The sequence below is a fragment of the Pituophis catenifer genome, unplaced genomic scaffold (assembly GCF_029215685.1).
Source record: "Pituophis catenifer annectens isolate HBS135680 unplaced genomic scaffold, rPitCat1.0.hap2 SCAF_3, whole genome shotgun sequence".
NCBI lineage: Eukaryota > Metazoa > Chordata > Lepidosauria > Squamata > Colubridae > Pituophis > Pituophis catenifer.
In genome coordinates, this window is record NW_027256883.1 from 205,399,966 (window position 1) to 205,420,241 (window position 20,276).

At 42.3% G+C, this 20,276-nt stretch overlaps 1 protein-coding gene across 1 annotated transcript in view; it reads right to left on the reverse strand.

Annotated features, from left to right (window-relative positions):
- Positions 1–6,899: 6,899 nt before the first annotated feature.
- The window catches only part of TAF4 (TATA-box binding protein associated factor 4), an 87,334-nt gene continuing 73,957 nt past the window's right edge, over positions 6,900–20,276 (reverse strand). The window contains exon 16 of the mRNA XM_070940108.1: positions 6,900–8,754. Coding sequence (XP_070796209.1) covers positions 8,587–8,754 — 168 coding nt within the window. The 3' untranslated portion in view covers positions 6,900–8,586. The remainder of the gene's footprint in view (positions 8,755–20,276) is intronic.

The window sequence follows — 20,276 nt, forward strand, 5'->3', positions numbered from 1 at the left end:
TCCCTGGAGCCAGCCTCGTGTAACCTCCCGGGAGGCCAGTACCAACCAGGAGGGACATGGGTCCAATAAACATGTGGCGGCACTAATCCTACCCAGAACCCTGTCCACATCCTCGGGAGCCACAGGATCAAACTCCTCCCAGATAATATTCTCAAGACCTACCCTCGTCTCCTCCCCCGGACTCGCCCAGTCGGAGTCTAAGACTTCCCGAATCTGAGCGACTTTATCGTGCAGGAATTGCACAAAATCCTCAGCTCGACCCTGCAAGGGATCCTCCCGCACTCCCCCCCGAAGAAGGGAGTGGGTCACACTAAACAGGGCGGCTGGGCGGTTCTCTGCAGATGCGATAAGAGCGGAAAAATGGTTAGATTTCGCCGCTTTTATCGCCACTAGGTAGGTCTTGATATAAGACCTCACCTGTGTCCGGTCGGAATCAGAATGACTAGTCCTCCAAATGCTCTCTAGGCGTCTTTTCTGACGCTTCATCTCTCTCAGCTCCTCAGAGAACCAAGGAGCCAATTGAGATTGGCATGCATCGGGTCAGAGGCTGCAAAGGCACGACACGATCCAAAGCTCCGGCAGCCGCACTCTCCCAAGCAGCCACCAGCTCTTCAGTCGAGTCGTGTGTCAGGGTCTCAGGAAACGGCCCAAGCTCCATCAGGAACCTTTCTGGATCCATCAGGCACCTGAGACGGAACCATTTAGTTAGTTCCGTCTCCCTGCGGCGGGGGGAAGCGGTAGGAAAGTCCAAGTGAAGGAGCGAATGATCTGTCCATGACAAGGGTTTAATGTCTAAGTCCCCTCTACCAAGATCATTCAACCACTGACCAGAGATGAAAATCAAGTCCAGAGTGTGTCCTCCTATGTGAGTGGGGCCTTGAACTAACTGGGTCAGGTCCATGGCCGTCATGGAAGCCATGAACTCCCGAGCCACCTCTGACGCCTCACCCGCGGATGGAAGGTTGAAATCCCCCATGACAATAAGTCTGGGGGTATCCACCGCCACCCTGGCGATGACGTCGAGTAGCTCGGGTAGAGTCGCTGCCACGTGGCAGGGAGCCAGGTACGCAGTCAGCAAATCCATCTGCACCCCACGGCCCCACTTCACAAAGAGGGACTCACATCCGGCTATCTGAGGAACAGTGGTCTCCCTCGGACAAAGACTCTCCCTAATAATCACCGCCACTCCCCCACCCCTCCCCTGGGCCCTTGGCTGATGAAATGCACGAAAACCTGGTGGGCACATTTCAACGAGGGGGACACCCCCCTCTTGGCTCAAGCAGGTCTCCATAATACCTGCCAGGTCCACACACCCCTCCAATATAAGATCACAGATGAGGGGGGCTTTATTGACAACCGACCTGGCATTACATAACATCAGCCGTGGACCCTGGGCCTGAGACTCTGCACAACCCAGGCCACGAGATGCGCATTGGGGACCGGAGTGCGCAATTGCTCGTAAACAGCTTATGCGCACCCCCGGCACATGATATAGTCCCCTGCGCCCGTCATACCTGCCCCTCCCACTCATTATTTCAATTGCATTGCCCTTCTTGTTATCCCCCTGCTCCCCGGATAAATTTTCTTTCCTGACCCCTCTGCTGCAGCCAATCAACCTGTCACCCCTGCTCAGTAGCTATCTGGACCCCCCCCAGGTCCACTTTCACAACCCCCTCCCTTCCTCCCGGGTCCCCTTAAAATTTTCTTTAAAAATTTAAATAAAAAACCCCTCAACCCCTTCTTCGCTGCATGCCATCTCTCGGGATTCCAAAATCCGTCATCAAGATAGGCCCTCGATAGCGTGGAAGGCCAGACCTGCGAGAGGGGGGAGTCTCGCAGCGCAAGGAGTTTGGCGGCCGAGTGCATCAAGAACCGGGAAGGGTGAAATATCCTCTGGCTGAGGTTCCATAGAATAGTCTAATCGTCCTAGGGCATGGAGAGGCAGCAACTCAAGACATGGAAAAACTGGGATCCACTGTCCTCTCACGACAGTGGACGAAGTCTCGCGTGATTTTGACAAAACTCAGAAGGTGCTCTCTCCAGGCCATACATATGAGAGAACGGTTTCAGGAATTGGATATATCTAGTTTGGTGAAAAGAAGTAGGAGTGACATGACAGCAGTATTCCAATATCTTAAGGGGCTGCCACAAGGAAGAGAAGGTCAACCTATTCTCAAAAGCACTTGAAGGCAGGACAAGAAGCAATGGATGGAAATGAAATATTTAACCAGTTTTGGTTGCCATGATGTAAAAAAAGATGTTGAGACTCTAGAAAGAGTGTAGAGAGGAGCTACACCGGAGGCTAAAACATATGAAGAACGGTTGCAGGAACTGGGTATGTCTAGTTTAATGAAAAGAAGGACTAGGGGAGACATAATAGCAGTCTTCCAATATCTCAGGGGTTGCCACAAAGAAGAAGGAGTCAAACTATTCTCCAAAGCACCTGAAGGCAGGACAAGAAGCAATGGGTGGAAACTAATCAAGGAGAGAACCAACCTAGAACTAAGGAGAAATTTCTTGACAGTTAGAACAATTAATCAGTTGAACAACTTGCCTCCAGAAGTTGTAAATGCTCCAACACTGGAAGTTTTTAAGAAGAGATTGTCTGAAATATAGGGTTTCCTGTCTGAGCAGGGGGTTGGACTAGAAGATCTCCAAGGTCCTTTCCAATTTTCTCTTCTCTTCTCTTCTCTTCTCTTCTCTTCTCTTCTCTTCTCTTCTCTTCTCTTCTCTTCTCTTCTCTTCTCTTCTCTTCTTCTCTTCTCTTCTCTCTCTCTTCTCCTCTCCTCTCCTCTCCTCTCCTCTCCTCTCCTCTCCTCTCCTCTCCTCTCCTCTCCTCTTCTCTTCTCTTTTCTCTTCTCTCTCCTCTCCTCTCTCCTCTCCTCTCCTCTCCTCTCCTCTCCTCTCCTCTCCTCTCCTCTTCTCTGAAGTCTTCAAAGAGATACAATAGCTCTCTTCACCTAACTGAAGGGCGGCCAGGTAGGAGGTGGGGCAAACTTGTTCAAAGTTGTTCCAGAAGATTGGCTAAAGAAGCACAGGCTTAAATTTCAGGTAGTCCTCAATTTACAACCATTCGTTTAGCTGCCATTCAGAGTTACAACAGCACTAAAAGACCAGTGACTGATCCTTCAGCACTTACAACTTTTGCAGCATCTCCACCGACGTGTCATCAAAGTTTGGGTGCTTGGCAATTGGTCTGTATTTATGGTGGTTGCAGGTTCCCATGGTTATGTGCTCACCATTGGCAAATTTGCCAGCCAAGTTTTGCCGAGCAAATTCAAGGGAGAAGCTGGATTCCTCTAAAGACCCTGTGATTTACTTCACACCTGCAGTGATTTGTTTAACAACCATGGCCAAAAACAATTCGTAAAATGGAGCACAACTCACTTAAAAATCACCTTGCTTACCAACAGAAACTCTGGTCCCGATTGTGGTTGCAGGCTGAGGTCTACCTGTACAAGGGTGGAGAAATCAGTTGGACATTTTTAAAAAATTGTCATGGCGTGAGAACTGTTCAAAAACAGAAGAGACTTTTTTTCTGGACTCTGCTTGATGTGTTCAAGCCTAGGCTAGATGGGCATTTTTCAGGATATTGATGCAACATGGATTTCTGCCATGGGCAGTGAATTAAATTGGATTATTACCAAGAACCCTTTACATTCTGTGATATAATTCTGTAAGGACGCTATTACAGAGCATCCTACCTTTGGAATATACTTTCCCTATGATGTCCTTATTTACAGCAGATGGAATGACCATTGCATTTTTTTTTTTAATTTGATTTATATGCCGCCCTTCTCCGGAGACTCAGGGCGGCTTACAATGCGTTAAGCAATAGCCTTCATACTTTTGTATATTTATACAAAGTCAGCTTATTGCCCCCACAAACTGGGTCCTCAATTTACCTACCTTAGAAAGGATGGAAGGCTGAGTCAACCTTGAGCCTGGCGAGATTCAATCTTACTTTAATTGCAGACAGCTGGTGTTAAATTACAGAGTTCTGTCTGTTGAACTATCCAATTTGATGTTTCGCTTTGAGTTTTGTGCAGGGGTGGGCTTCAAAAATTTTAGCAAGGGGTTCTCTGCCTGGTTGCTGGGTGGGCGTGGCCATGGTGGGTGTGGCCTAGTCGGCCTCCTGCATCATGGGGGGGGGGGTGTTTGCCCTCCCCAGGCTCTGGAGGCTTTCCTCAAGCCTCCAGGAAGGTGAAAATGGTCTCCCCAGGCTCTGGAGTCCCGAAATGGGCCTGTTTCTGGCCTTCCCAAACTTCTGATAGGCCTGTTTTTTGCCCTCCCCGAGCCTCCACGCGCACCGCTGTACTTACCTGCATTCAAAATGGGCCACGTGGGGACTCCTGGGAGGAGCAGGGAGGGGTGGGCAGGGCTAGCCAGGAGTGGGATTTGGGAGTTCTCCGAACTGCACAGAATCTTAGCTAGAGGTTCTCCTAAACCCCCAGGAACCCTCAGCAGCCCACTATTAACACAGAATAACAGAGTGGGAAGGGACCTTGGAGGTCTTCTAGTCCAACCCCCCTGTTCAAGCATTTCAGACAGATGGTTGTCCAATCTCTTCTTAAAAACTTCCAAGGTTGGAGCACCCACAACTTCTGGACGCAAGCCATTCCACTGATGGATTGTTCTCACAGTCAGGAAGTTTCTCCTTAGTTCTAGATTCCTTCTATTTCCTGATAGTGAGAACAATTAATCAGTGGAATGACTTGCCTTCCAAAGTTGTGGATGCTCCAACACTGGAGGTTTTAAAAAAGAGATTGGACAACCATCTGTCTGAAATTAATTAGCTCCAACTTCTCTCTTTGATTAGCTTCCATCCATTGCTTCTTGTCCTGTCTTCAGGTGCTTTAGAAAATAGGTTGATCCCGTCTTCTTTGGGGCAGACCTTCAAAAATTGGAACACTGCTATCATGTCACCCTGGTCCTTTTCATTAACCAGACATAACCAATTCCTGCAACCGTTCTTCGTATGTTTTAGCCTTCAGTCCCCTAATCATCTCTGTTGCTCTTTTCTGTATGAGTCTCAACATCTTTTTTTATATCGTGGCAACCAAAACTGGATGCAGTATTCCTAGTCTTACTAGGGCATTATAAAGTGATATTAATGCTTCACATGATCTTGATTCCATCCCTCTATTAATGCAGTTTAGGAATGTGCTGGGTTTTTTTGGCAGCTGCAGCCAATCATCTTTAAGTGATTGTCCACTAGGACTCCAAGATCCCTCTCACAGTTACTACTGTTTAGCCAGGTACCACCTATTCCATAACTGTGCATTTGATAGGGGGTTTTTTTTGCTTAAATATAAAACCTTACTTTTCTCTACACTGAATTTTATTTTGTAGATACTAATATAGGAAAATAAGTTCAAAATGCTAAAATCTAGGGATGTTATTGCCGAGGGTTTTTTTCTAATGCAGAGTTTGTAAGCCTATAAAAACCACTCTTTCTAGTCCTTTTTAAAATCAATCTTACTGAAGTAAATAAAAGCCTAAACTATTAAAACCTGGATTTGTTTTTTTTTTAAATATTTATATAATTTTTATAAATAACTTAAAAGACGGCAAGCATACCTTCCTCCTCCTATTTTCTCCACAACCACCCTGTGAGATGGGTTGGTTGAGAGAATGACTGGCACAAGGTCACCCAATTGGCTTTCATGACTAAGGTGGGACTAGAACTCACAGTCTCCCAGATTTTAGCTTGCTGTATTAACCTATTGACAGGCTCTGTATAATAGCAAACTGGGATATTAGGTATTTTTCCTGTTCTACAAGTTTACAGAGGTTGACGTGGTACTTGTCTGTCTTCTCCTTCTCTGATGAATTTGAGTGAGGAACAATGTTTGGTCATAGCGATTCATTCATTCAAGAATGAATTAGAACTGCAAGCCAACCAAATTCACTAATTGCAATAGGCTATAGAGAATGCTACATCTTTTCTATCCTGCTCTACGGAGTGGAGAGTTGGTCTCTTGACAGAAAGCCCCTTGAAAAGACTAGAAGCATTTGAGATGTGGATTTACAGGCGGCTGTTATATAAGTTGGGTTGACAAAATCAGAAATAAAGGGGTGATAAGCTGCCTGGGAAAGCCACAAGGAAAATCATCAAAACCATAAAAAAGTGAAAGTTAGAATATTTTGGACATGTGATGCGACAGCCAGAAAAATACGGCATACTTCACTTAATCCTCCAAGGAAAGACTGAAGGCAAATGAGGTCCAGACAAAAGAAGAACATCATGGCTTCAAAATCTAAGGAACTGGTTTGGACAAAATTCAACAGCACTTTTTCGTGCAGCTGTTGATAGAATCACCAACATGATCGTCAATGTCCGATAACGGATATGGTACAAGAAGAAGATAATGGATGGATGGATGGATGGATGGATGGATGGATGGATGGATGGATGGATGGATGGAATGGAATCTCATCACAGATCTCTGTGAAATATGCCTAGCGTTCTAACCTAGGTATTTCTTGGACTGGGATACTCCATTCTCCCATACTTCAATTTCTTCCAAATTTCTACAGACTGTCAACTTATTATGGAATATTGGTAATGTCCAAGGGCTTTGAAAACTCAAGAGCAATCATTCGGAGTGCTGTCAACCACGTTCTAACCATTAAGTCATGCTGACTGGAGCAGAGATGCAAAAGGAACAGGGTGAAGTACATGTTGGAAGGTTTACACAACTGGTAAATTTATCCCATGTGCAGATGTTTCCTCAGTGCAGTTTGCGCAGGGCTCTCAAGCTGTGCTTGTTATATTCTTCTTTTAAAAAGTAGTAGTATTCTAGATTGTGCAGTGATGCCAAAAAAAAAAAGAAGGTAGGGTTTAAATAAATCCAGAGACAAAAAAATAGTTTATAGATCAAAAATACATAGTCAGATACAGATAAATTTGTTTTTAATAAAGGAGTTAATTTTCTTTCAATCCTATATAAAACAATAGCAATTAAAAACTTCATTTTTGAAAGTAAAATATTTACATATGAACAAGGGACTGTGCAAAATTTACATAAAAAAAATGGAAAGACAGGATTTCTCTTTTTTTTTTTCCCTAAAAGACAAATAAAAAGGTGTAACAGTTTGTTGGATGTTGATAAAAATACTGATCAGCATTCAGTTTTTACACACACACACACACACACACACAAAAGAATAAAAGGTTCAAATGCACTGGAAACTCTCCTTGCACAAGGCTCTGTTCAAATCAATGCCAGTTCGTGCACAGCAAACCTTCATTCCAATAGGATTTGCACAAGAAAAGTTCCCAGTCGCTTCTGCCCTTGAAAATCTAACATGAGAGTTCACACAAAGAAAACCGACATATTTACAGTCATAAAAGTACTATCAATAGACAATTTAATACAATAACCTCTGAAAATATAAAGAACCAATTAGTATATTTGTAATAAAAAAATAGGTAGAAACGGGGGAATTTTGCTCTGGACATCTTTAAAGTAAGCCCATAAGCTTTGCATACAGTCTTTTAGCAAAATAATTATAGTTTACATAGCCATTTTTTTTAATGTTATGTGCCAAAAATTATGTACAATTACTGACAAAATACACCAACCATTTTTTCAACACTTGATTTCACACTGAGAAAACTGCCTTTTTTGATGATTCCTCTTAACTCTGATTTTTTTTATTTAATCTAAGCTTTCACTTTCGCTAAAAAACACAGTGCAAGTAAAATATATTTATGCTGAAAAGGTATTTTTCTTTTTTTCCTTTTTTCTTTTTTTGTTTTAAACTTTACAGCTTTACAAACTATAGCAAATAAATGCATTTCTTTTTTTCCTTTTTTAATTTTTTTTTTTTACAGATGCTGATAAAAACATTCAGAAGGAACTCTCCTTTGTGAGTCTTCAGAGTTAGGGTGGGGGTGCCTCTAATAAGCAAAAAAAAATAACAAGATTAAAAAAGAATTTTTGAGGTTACGCTTAAAAATTAAATGTCTGTGTAGAATTTGAACCATCTCGGGCAGGAAGGAAAAAGATAAATATTTATTAAAATCAATTTATTTCCGCTGACTTCTTTTAAAAAGCTAAAGTAAAATGAGGTCACCTGCTGTAGGCATATATATATGTGTGTGTGTGTATATATTATATACCTAGATGATTTGAGTTAAAGTACAATTGAAATAAAATGCACAATTAATGTTGAATTGCTACAGGATCGTCTGACACAGAGTAGCTGGTTATTTGCTAATGGTTCCCTCAGTCTCTATAATATGGCTTGTTTGACAAGAAGGCCACTCAGAGAGATGAGTTAAACTTTCAACTGTCCGCATATTGTCTCCTTTAGGCCTTTCCACGTCTCCTCACTGTCAAAGAAAGGTATCTCTCACACACACATCAAAGGGTTAATGATCAATGGGAATAGAAAAACGGCTCCTTGCCAAGAGTTGGCTGCCTCAGGGCGGTGGCTGTTGATGGGGGGCTGTTCTGATTTGGATTTAGAACAATATCCCATAGGCTTGTTACAAAAAGGCGTAATCTGCAAATATATATAAAAAGTATCCCCAGGGTCTTCTTTTTTGCCAAAAAAATACCTTGATCTTCTCCACTTCTATTTAAGGAATGCTTTATAGAGCAATAGTGAATGGCTCGTCTCTCGCTCGTTTTCTAAACAAAATATTAGGTCCCTGAGGTTCACCCGCGTTATCCTTTGCCGTGTAAACTGTCTAGTTGTTCCGATTCCAGAGCATCCTGGTACTGCTACACTCGGACTGGATCCCTGGGGGAGGGGAAAAGAAAGAGAGAAAAGGATGAGTTTCTTTTTAATCCTTCAAGCAGAATCCCTTTTGCAAAATTGACCACAGGTAGTCCTTGACTTGCAACAGTTCACTTAGGGAACAAATGCCCTAATTAACTCATGAGCCTCAAGCCAAGTTTCAAAAGAAATCCAGTTATTTATTAGGAGCAACCTGTCGGCAGCTTCCCAAGTGTAGTCAACTCTGCCACATGTAATTTACGGCTCAATTAAGACCCTGTTTCTCCCCTCCTCTCAGGATGTGTCATAAATCACATTCTCCAACGAGGCACTTTCGCGGGCTGTAGAAAATTACGCCTCATAAACTTGCTCTGGTAATCTGAGTTCCAACCTTGGAGGAAGGTTTGCACGGAATGTGGCTGCTGAATTGCTCCGTCAGTTCTCCCTCCTTTCTGCCCATGGCAACTCGAGAGCAGATTAGAAATGCTTTGTGAGTTGACAAGTAACTGACTATCATTTTTTCACACTTACGACAACCGACTCATATTTGTGACGGTTGGAGTTGTCAACCCTGAAGCTGGCCTGGCTGAGGCCATTTTGAGACTTCAGTGCTGACACACTAGAGAAGAGGGACAAGGAAGAGGGAATATAGATAGATGGGGTGTTGTAGTCAAAACAAAATACTTTCCCTTGGGAACCAAGGACATTCCTGCAGGTGCTCGGAAGGAGGGGACTGGAGTCACCTAGCAACCGGACAGTATCCCGATTGGACCATGCGACTGATTGTTTTGAGAAAGTGACAAACTTTTACTTTTAATTAGGTGAAAACCATGGGAATAATCAGTTGGTTTTCACCAGCCTGTGCCAATATGACATATCCAATAAATTTATTCTTTGAGGAATCTACCTGCCTCAAGAGTTTTGTTTGCTACAGGTATGTTACTTGGAACCCTGACAGGAGTGTCCCTGGGTCATGTGATCCCCTTTGGTGACCTTCTGAAAAGCCAGATTCACTTAACAACCGTGTTACGAACTTATCAACTGCGGTGATTCACTTAACCACTGTGGCAAGGAAGTTCGTAAAATGGGGCAAAACCGACTTAAGAACTGTCTTGCTTACCAATGAAAATTTTGGACTCAATTGTGGTCGTACGTCGAGGGCTACTTGAGGTCCCAAATGAAGATAGAAACCCGCCCTTTTTCCATTCTTGTTGCCCGGCATTTAAAGGCATTCTGCCCCCAACCCAGAGTCACTCTGAATCTTTATGATCAATAGCCTTTGGCGGAGCTGAACACCGTGAGTTTATCCCATCTTCCTTTTTGCCATCCAAGTCAGAAGTCCTCACTATGAAGCTTACAGTTATGGCTTCCACGGGTCAATTGTGTGCTGCATGAATAATTCCCTTCTTTTAATGTTGAATAATCCCTGATCTTGGATCTTTTAACAGAGAAAAAACATCTTCCTTGTGCATCTTATTTATTTATTTACCAAATTTAGAGACAGTTCATCTCACTCAGAAAGCGACAGTTTTCTCCAAGTCATCTATGATTTTAAACACCTTGATTATGTAATTCCTCTGTCACCTTTCAACCTGTAAGAATCCCAAATGTTCTGGCTTTTCCTCATAGGGGATGTTTTTAAGCACCATTATTTTTTTACTGTCAGTTGTCTGTTTACTCTAGACCAGGGGTGTCAAACTCGTGGCGTCACGGCAGCATCACATGATGTATTGGGACTTTTTTCCCCCTTCGCTAAACCAGGCATGGCCATGGCCAGTGTGTGACGCATCCGGCCCGCGGCCCGTGAGTTTGACAGCCCTGCTGTAGAGTATCTGGATTTAATCTACTTCTATTTCATTCATGACACAGTGTTCTTAAAAAAAATATCTGCATAGTACAGGTGGTCCTTGACTTACGACCACAATTCAGCCAAAAAGTTTGGTTGCTAAGTGAGAACTTTTTGGAACTTTAGAAAAAACTTTATTGTCACTTTGAATGTACACTAATTGGCATACATTAAAATGAAATTTCGTTACATACAGTTCTCAAAGGGTCACCAGCTCCAACATACACTACATTAACAGGACTGACTGATTAAATAAACAAACAAATAAATAAATACAAAATTATGCATATACCCACATATATTATGACACAGGGAAACAACACAGTGTATACATGTACATGAGGCAGTTGTCCATTGAAAAAACACCTTTGGGACAACCAACACTTGGATGACTGAGAATCTCCATAGACAAGTGAGTTGTGCCTCATTTTATGACCTTTTTGGCACAGTTGTTAAGCGAATCATGCAGTCGTCAAGCAAAGTTGGCTTCCCACATGTTGGAAGTCAGCTGGGACGGTTAGAAATGGTGATCACATGACTTCAGGACACTGCAACCATCATAAACTTATGCCAGTTGCCAAGTGCCTGAATTTTGATCACATGACTGTTGGAATGTTGCAATGGCTGCGAGTATGAAAATCGGTCATAGGTCATTTTTTTTCCCAGTGATGTTGTAATTTCAAACAGTCACTAAACAAACGGTTGTAAGTCAAGGACTATCTGTATAGACTTCTAAAATTACATTACTTTAAAAAACATCTTTACTAATCTCTGAATACTAAAATGCAATGTGTCACCATGGCATTTTTTGATTCATACATCTACATATAGTATTTTATTACATCTACATATAGTATTTTATTAAAACACAGATACCATATAAAGAACAGTACTCTGCATAGTCAAGTGTGATACAGTTCCTAAAGTTTGTATCACAGACCACCTAAAAGTGCCTTTGTATATTAACCTTCTGTATAATTAAAATTATAATTATAAAATCTGAGTCCTTCGGGAGTAGGGCGGTATAGAAATTTGATTAAATAAATAAATAAATAAATAATAAAATTAAGGGAAAGTGGGATTTGTATAATAATGTCACAGATATAGAAGTCCTAGCTTTAAATCCTAATCAAGTCAATTCAGACTACAATTTTTATTTAGATGTTGAGATATTGTTGAGATATTGGCTCTTCTGGAATCAGATTTTCAACAATTCAGAAACTGCCCAATTAAATGTGTGTCACCGCACCAATGCAAAAGAAACAAACAAGCAAAAATTCCTCAAGAATAGGAGTGACTTATTATGAAAATATATGGAGAACAGTAAATAACTGTAACCAGCAGGTGGCACATAAAGACCAGAAAACTAATTTCTATTTCAACTTTTTAAAGAGTGGGAGTTAAAGATATTTAGAAGTAAAAAAACTTTTGAGAGTTTACGCATTCATTGTGCAAATACTTGGCCTCTTAAAATATTCAGTAAAAATCAGGAGGAGCAAGGTTAAGAAACTAGGACTGATTAGTACAGAGGTGAGGAATTATGGCCCCTTTATGACTTGTGGACTTCAACTCCCATGCTTGCTCAGGAATTCTGGGAGTTGAAGTCCACAAGTATAAAGGGACTATAATTTCCCGTCCCTGGGCTAGTGAAACTGAGATGGGGACATTTCTCTTATCTGAGATGGTGGGGCATTTCTCTTATCTGGAATAGAAATGAAAGGAACAGCATGTTCAAAATGAACATAAGCAATAAAAATCGAGATGGGATTACACAGCCTTTTTAAGAATAAACATATCTCCACAGAAATCCAAGGGAGTGACCTGGGTGATGCTGTTGAGACGGATCTGTTTAAAATAAGGGCAAGATGAAATTAAAAGCAGTCTGTAAACCATTATTGCTTTTGCCACCAACCACCCAACCAAGAAGGTGAGTGAGGATGGCTTCCTTAAAAGTAATCTACAGATCTTTCAAAATGGTATGAAGCAACAAAAATGGGAAACTGTGGAGTCCTTGGTGCTCTCTGAGCTTAGTTGTTTAGCTCAACTAAGTAATATCATCAGTATTAGGGCTCACTCTCCATTTATCTATTTACAATGAAGCAGAAAACAGTACTCTAATTAAGGAGCTACCAAGAAGAAAGCCACATCCCTACCAAAACTAGCAATGCAAGCTGCTGTACATAATCAGAAAGCAAATCCCACACTCACTCACACTGATTATGTTACCTAGTTGGGTAATGAAACATCTCCAAGCTCAGGGAGCATCAAGGACTCCATAGTTCAACCCTGTTACAATATTCTATTTTATTGGAATGATGGGAAACTCTAATTAACCCAACATATATTAGGATACAAATCCTAACAAGTATGTCCTCCTATGACTGTGATGGCGAACTGTGGCACACGTAGCCATATCAGTGGGCATGCCAGCTCAGCTCTGGTGCACATGCGCACGTTGGCCAGCTGATTTTCAGGCCTTCTGGGCCCACTAGAAGTAGGGAAACAGGCTGTTTCCTGCCTCCGAAGGGCTTGGGGTGGGGGGGGGGGGAATGCCCGTTTTTCTTTCTCACCTGGCTCCAGATCCTCTCTATGCATCTGGGGAGGGTGAAAACAGTCTTCCCCACTCCCTCGGAGGCCCTCTGGAGGCCTGAAACGTGGGACAGGAAGTGATATTTTTTGCTTTCCCCAGCCTCCAGAGACTCCTAGAGTCCTAGGCTCTGGACGCTGGGGACAGCAAAAAACATCACTTCCTGTCCCACCGGAAGTTGGGAAATGGGCCATTTCAGGCCTCCGGAGGGCCTCCGAGAGAGTGGGAAGGCTGTTTTCACCCTCCCCAGATGCATAGAGAGGATCTGGAGCCAGGTGAGAAAGAAAAACGGGCCTACCTGGCCATCGCGTGCCAGGAGCGGGGGGAAAGAGGGGGTTGCGTGCGCATGCAAATTATGGGTGTGGGCATGCGCACGAACTTCCTCCCCCCTCCTGGCACGCAATGGCAAAAAGGTTAGCCATCACTGTCCTATGACATTCATAACTTGTCTTCATTACCCCTTTTTCATTCTTAAAGTAGAAGACGGAAGGGGATCAATTATCCTAACTTAGTTTTAACCACAGAGATGCCTTACTAGATTAAGTGGATGTACCAAAGGTGCTTTTTCAAGAGGTGACTGGACTTTCTTTGTTTTTCCTTGAAGATGTTCCAAACAGAAGAGGTTTCTTGGATGAGAAGCGAAACGTCTTCCCAGGAAAAACAAAGGAAGTCCAGTTGCCTCTTGAAAAAGCACCTTTGAGACAACCATGACCTGGATGACTGAGCATCTCCACAGACACTAAATGGAAGTAGTAGGAAGACCGAAGAAGTGACTATATAATGCTGGAATTCTGGATTTCACAAGAAAGTATAATAAGATCATACCTTAAGACTTTTTTTTAAAAATGCCAGATTTTAATAAACTCAGAGTAAGAATTAGTAGGATGCCATGCCAAGAAAAACTAATGGAATGAATTAAATATTGGTAGAATTTCCAAAACTGCAAACATTTCTAATAAAGAAAAATGCAGATACACAGAAGAAGCCAATATCCTTACTGACAATCACAAAGAATATGTGTAAGGAAGAAACGGGTAACCAAGAGAGATTGCATATGGGTAGATTTCTTGTGCAGAGATGTGTTAACAGAAAAGTTATTAATTCAAGATGACTTTAGCAAAGGATGCTAAGAACTTTTGCTTTTAAAAAAAAGGTAGATTTGTTCAGAAGAACAAAAATCACTATACCAACTCTTGAGTAAGCAAAAGGTTGATCAAAAAAAGGCATACCGTATTTTTTGGAGTATAGGACGCACCTTTCCTTCCCCGCCCCCCAAAAAAAGGGTGAAAATCTGGGTGCATCTTATACTCGGAATATACCCCGCCCAGCTTCTCAAACGGAGGTTTTAGAGGCTGAAAAAAGCATCAGAAACGAAGCTTCAGAAAAAAAGCCCCCAAACAGAGCTTCTGAAAAAAAAGCCTCCAAACAGAGCTTCAGAAAAAAAGCCTCTAGAGCAGTGGTTCTCAACCTGTGGGTCGAACGACCCTTTCACAGGGGTCGCCTAAGACCATCTGAAAACACATATTTTCAATGGTTTTAGGAATAATTTTATGGTTGGGGGTCACCACAACATGAGGAACTATATTAAAGTTCGGAAGGTTTTAGGAAGGTTGAGAACCACTGCTCTTGAGCTTCAGGGGGAAAAAAGCCTCAGAAACAGAGCTTCAGAGGCTTTTTTTCTGAAGCTCTGTTTCAGAGGCTTTCAGAGGCAGGAAAATTTTTTTTCTGAAACAGAGTTTCAGAAGTTTCAGAGGCAGAAAAAAAAGCAAAAAAAAAAAAAAAAGCAAGGCACAGAACTCACAACCAATGAACCTGTTGCTAAAATTCACTTCTGGGAACAGCTGATTGGGAGTATTCCGGGGGGGGGGGGGGCGATCCACCCGCCAATCAGCTTTTTTCTTATTTTCCTTCCCAAAAACTAAGGTACTTATACTCCGGTGTGTCTTATACTTCGAAAAATAGGTAACTACTGGTAACCTTCGACTTACCACCATTTGGGCTCATTTATGGTCATAAGTCAAGGACTACCAGCATTCACTTCTATTGTAGCTTGGTCTTCTCCGAGAACGTAACTCTTTCATTTAGTAATTATTCTTTGCCATACATTCTTTTGCCCTTCTAAATCCATGTTTCTTTGATTCATGTTAGAGGGGTCATCTTGGCTTCCTTGCTTCTAACACTGGACTAGAACTGATATAATTCCACCTCACTTTTCCCTGAACTGACCTCCAAGGAGGAATAACTTCAACATCCTGTTCAGTCATGCTTTATCTGAAGTTATCTACCTCACGCCAAGATTTACCTCCTGCAGACAACAATCACATTGAGAAAGCCACTATCTGCAGGAGGCTGGTAGCAGATATCAGCAGGACTGAGTTTTATCCAGAGCACTTGAATGGTTCAAAGAACACCTAGAATTATAGAATAACAGAGTTGGAAGGGACCTTGGAGGTCTTCTAGTCCAACCCCCTGCTTAGGCAGGAAAATATACCACTTCAGACAAATGGTTATCCAATCTCTTCTTTAAAACTTCCAATGTTGTTCTAACTATCTTAGTTCTAGGTTGCTTCTCTTCTTGAGTAGCTTCCCCCCATTGCTTCTTGTCCTGCCCTCAGGTGCTTTGGAGAATAGCTTGACTCCTTCTTCTTTGTGGCAGCCTCTGAGGTATTGAAACACTGCTATCATATCACCCCGAGTCCTTCTAAATGTGGCTTAGTTCGCTCCTAAATCTATTTCGGAAGGATTCTGGAAAAAAGCTTGTGCTTCAAATTACTGCACCTTACTGCCTTAAAAAAAATCTTTCCTAGTCTTCAGTTATTGGCTAATTTTCACCAGCAATAGTGCTTGGCGGGCAGATTTTTAAAGAAAATTTTATATCTCAATTTTAAAACAGAAAGAGAAAAGTAAGTGGAAGGCAATCTGCTAAAAAGAAAGCAGAAAATATTTGAGGAACTTGGATAAGCCTTGAGATATGTAGAGCAATACATCTCAAGGCCCAACCAGGTTTTCCTCGTTTAGCAGGAAATTTTGGGCTCAGTTAAAACCAATTGGTAGATGTTGTGCCTGGAATGAATCTAAGAACAGCCATGCTGGATTGGGCCAAAGCTCAATTTAAACCCACCCTTTTTGTTATATGAGCCAAGCAAAGATGCCTGAAGTACGGATAGTCCTCGGCTTACAACAGTTCATTTAGTGACTGTTCGAAGTTACAACGACACTGTTTTTCATATTTACGACCTTTACGGCATCCCCGTGGTCACGCGATCAAGATTCACGTGCTTGGCAACTGACTCATATTTATGACAGTTGCTGTGTCCTGAGGTCATGTGATCCCATTTTGTCACCTTCTGACAAGCAAAGTCAATAGGAAAGCCAGATTCACTTAATCACCCTGTTACTAACTTAACAACTGAAGCGATTCACTTAACAACCGTGGCCATAAAGGTCATAAAATGGAGCAAATTTAGTTAACAAATGTCTCACTTAGCAACAGAAATGTTGGGCTCAATTGCAGTCGTAAGTCAAGGACTACCTATATAAATACAAGATTTACACAAGATGAATACAAGATAGGGAATTGGAGAGTCTAGCTTCCATAGAACAGTTTGAACATGCCTGAGGTGAAACTTGATCTAAAACGTGTCAAAACCTATCAATACTGCTCTTACAGTCTGCAGGTAATGTCACATATGACATGGGCATACTAAGGTAGTAACGTAAACCACAGGTAGTCCTCAATTTACGACCACAAATGGAGCCCAAAATTTCTGTTTTGCTAAGTAGAAATATTTGTTAAATGGATTTTGTCCCCATTTTACGACTTTTCTTGCCATGGTTGTTAAGTGAATCACTGCAGTTGTTAAGTTAGTAACATGGTTGTTAAGCGAATCTGGCTTCCCCATCGACTTTGCTTGTCAGAAGGTCACAAAAGGGGATCATAGGACCATGCAAAACTGCAACCGTCATAAATATGAGCCAGTTGTCAAGCATCCAAATTTTGATCCCGTGACTATGTGGATGTTGCAATGGTCGCAAGTGTGAAAAACAGCCAAAAGTCTCTAAATAAATTTTGAACAGTCACTAAATGAATGGTTGTAAGTCGAGGACTACCTGTACATCTTCTCTCCTGGAAAATGTTATTGGAAACCTTTTATTGGCCAGAGCCACGATGGGTGGCAGAGATCTATATCAATGTGCTCATCGGGGGACAATTATGCTGCATAGAAGCCAGCAATTTGGAATGCAAAGGAGTAATTATCACTAAATTAATGAGTGAAAAAAAGACCAAAATTTGAGATTGGCTTTTTAATTCAGTACAATCAATTAAATGCACTAAAGTAAAAGCAGAACGGGTGTAGGAAGAGAAAATAGAAACCCAGCATGAAAGAAAATTAACTAATCAGCCAAGAGAATGAACCAAGCACGAACATGTTGCTTGGATCAAAGGATTACATTACAAAACGCACCAAAAGTGTGTAGAGTTGCATTAATGGAGAGTAAGAAGAAGAAAAAGAGTGTTTCAAAGACTTAGACTAAGTGGAAATAGTAGAACACTGGGGAAGTGATTGTGTCATGCTGGAGTTCTGGATTTCATAAGAAACTATAATGATGGTTAAAATGGGCAGCATCGAAATTTAATAAATTAATCAATAATCTTATGCCTTCAACTAAAAAACTCAAATCAAAGAAATTCTGTTTAATAGGAAACAGAGAAATAATCATTGCAAGTTATACTGAAATTACAAAAATATTAAATACATGAATTTATGTACCTATGTAGAATATTTATTAAAGATAGCAATAGCAATAGCACTTAGACTTACATACCGCTTCACAGTGCTTTACAGCCCTCTCTAAGCGGTTTACAGAGTCAGCCTATTGCCCCCCCAACAGCCTGGGTCCTCATTTTTCCAACCTCAGAAGGATGGAAGGCTGAGTCAACCTTGAGCCAGTGAGAATCAAACTGCTGGCAGCTGGCAGTCAGCAGAATTAGCCTACAGTACTGCATTCTAACCACTGCGCCACCGCAGCTCAGAGTGGTGAGCCATGGGAAAAGATGGAAAAATAACATTTTAAAATGTTGGCAGATGCTGGCAGAGAGACAGTGGACAGCATATTTTTTGGTCACCATGATATTTAAAAAAAAACTGTTGAGATTCTAGAAAGAATTCAGGGAAGACTAACAAAGATGACTGGGGTCGGGATGCAGGCTAAAACATATGAAGAATGGTTGCAGGAATTGGGTATGTCTAGTTTCATGAAAAGAAGGAGCAGAGCAGGGGTGCTATTCAGCAGGTTCTGATAGGTTCTGGAGAACCAGTAGCGGAAATTTTGAGTAGTTCAGAGAAAGAGCAAATACCACCTCTGGCTGACCTCAGAGTGGGGAGGGAATGGAGATTTTGCAGTATCCTTCCCCTGCCACGCACACCAAGCTGCACCACGCACACCAAGCCATGCCCACAGAACCGGTAGTAAAAAAATTTGAATTCCACCACTGGAGCAGGGGTGACATGACAGCAGTGTTCCAGTATTTGAGGGGCTGCCACAAAGAAGAGAAGAAGAGGGGGTAAACTATTCTCCAAAGCACCTGAAGGCAGTGAATGGAAACTAATCAAGGAGAGATCCAACTTAGAACTAAGGAGAAATTTCTTGACAGTTAGAACAATTAACCCGTGGAACGACTTGCCTCCAGGAGCTGTGAGTGCTCCAACACTAGAAGTTTTTAAGAAGAGACTGGACAACCATTTGGACAACCAATTTTTTAATTTTTTAATTTTGGCTGTTCACCGCCCCGAGTCTTTCGGGAGAGGGGGCAGTATAAAAATTTAAAAAATAAATAAATAAATAAATAATAAAATAAATAAATAAAATGATATAGGGCTGTGATGGTGAACTTATGGCACGGGTGCCACAGGTGGCACACGGAGCCATATCAGTGGGCACGCGAGCATTGCTGTAGCTCAGCTCCAGTGCGCATGTGTGCACCGGCCAGCTGATTTTTGGGCCTTCCAATCCCACCAGAAGTTGGGAAATGGGCTGCTTCCGGCCTCCGAAGGGCCTCTGGGTGGGTGGGGAAGGCCATTTTCGCCCTCCCCAGGCTCCTAGAAAGCCTCTGGAGCCTGGGGAAGGTAAAAAACGGGCCTACTGGGCCCACCATGCCATCGCGTACTAAAAGAGGGGAATAGGGGGGTGCACGCGGATGCGCGGGGTGCATTGAATTATGGGTATGGGCACGCACGTGAGCGACCTCCCCACGCTCCCCATGCTTTTGACACGTGACGGCAAAAAGGTTAGCCACCACTGATATAGGATTTTCTGCCTGAGCAAGGGGTTGGACTCGAAGGCAGGGGTGAAATGCTACCGGTTCAGACCGGTTCGGCTGAACTGGTAGCGAAGGCGGCGGGTTCGGAGAACCGGTAGCAACGGCAGCGCAAGGCTCCGCCCACCCACCTGGTTGTTGTTACTTCCTGGTTTTAACTTGCACTTCTGAACCAGTAGGGAAGGTAAGTAGATTTCACCCCCTGCTCCAAGGTCCTATCCAACTGTTACTCTGTTATAAGGTCAGTGGGCATTTACATAAAAGAAATGATTCTGCCCACTTTGCTATATGTGACAGCAGTATATGCCAAGCCTGTAGACATTCTCCGCCATCCAGGTCATGGTTGTTCCAAAGGTGCTTTTTCAGGAGGCAACTGGGCTTTCTTATTTTTTTCTTTTGAAGACGTTTCGCTTCTCCTCTGAGAAGCTTCTTCAGCTCTTACAGGTTAGTGGGGATGAGAAGCAAAAGGTCTTCAAAGAAAAAACAAGAAAGTCCAGTGGCCTCCTGAAAAAGCACCTTTGGGACAGTATATGCCAAGAGACAAAAGAAATACAACGACAATGGAAGACACAGGGTTCAGAACAATTCAGTACTACATGAAGTACAAAAGTGAGTCATCAGTATGAAAAGAGTGTTTTGTGGTGCTTTTTCAGAAAGTGAGTAAGTGAATAAATTATACGTGGAAGAGTGAATGGGCCAAGAAGGGAAATACTGAGAAAGTTGGGATCGGATGGTGGTAAGATCTTCATGAGGTGATGAATTAATGAAAAATTAAAGGCACTGAATGTATGGAG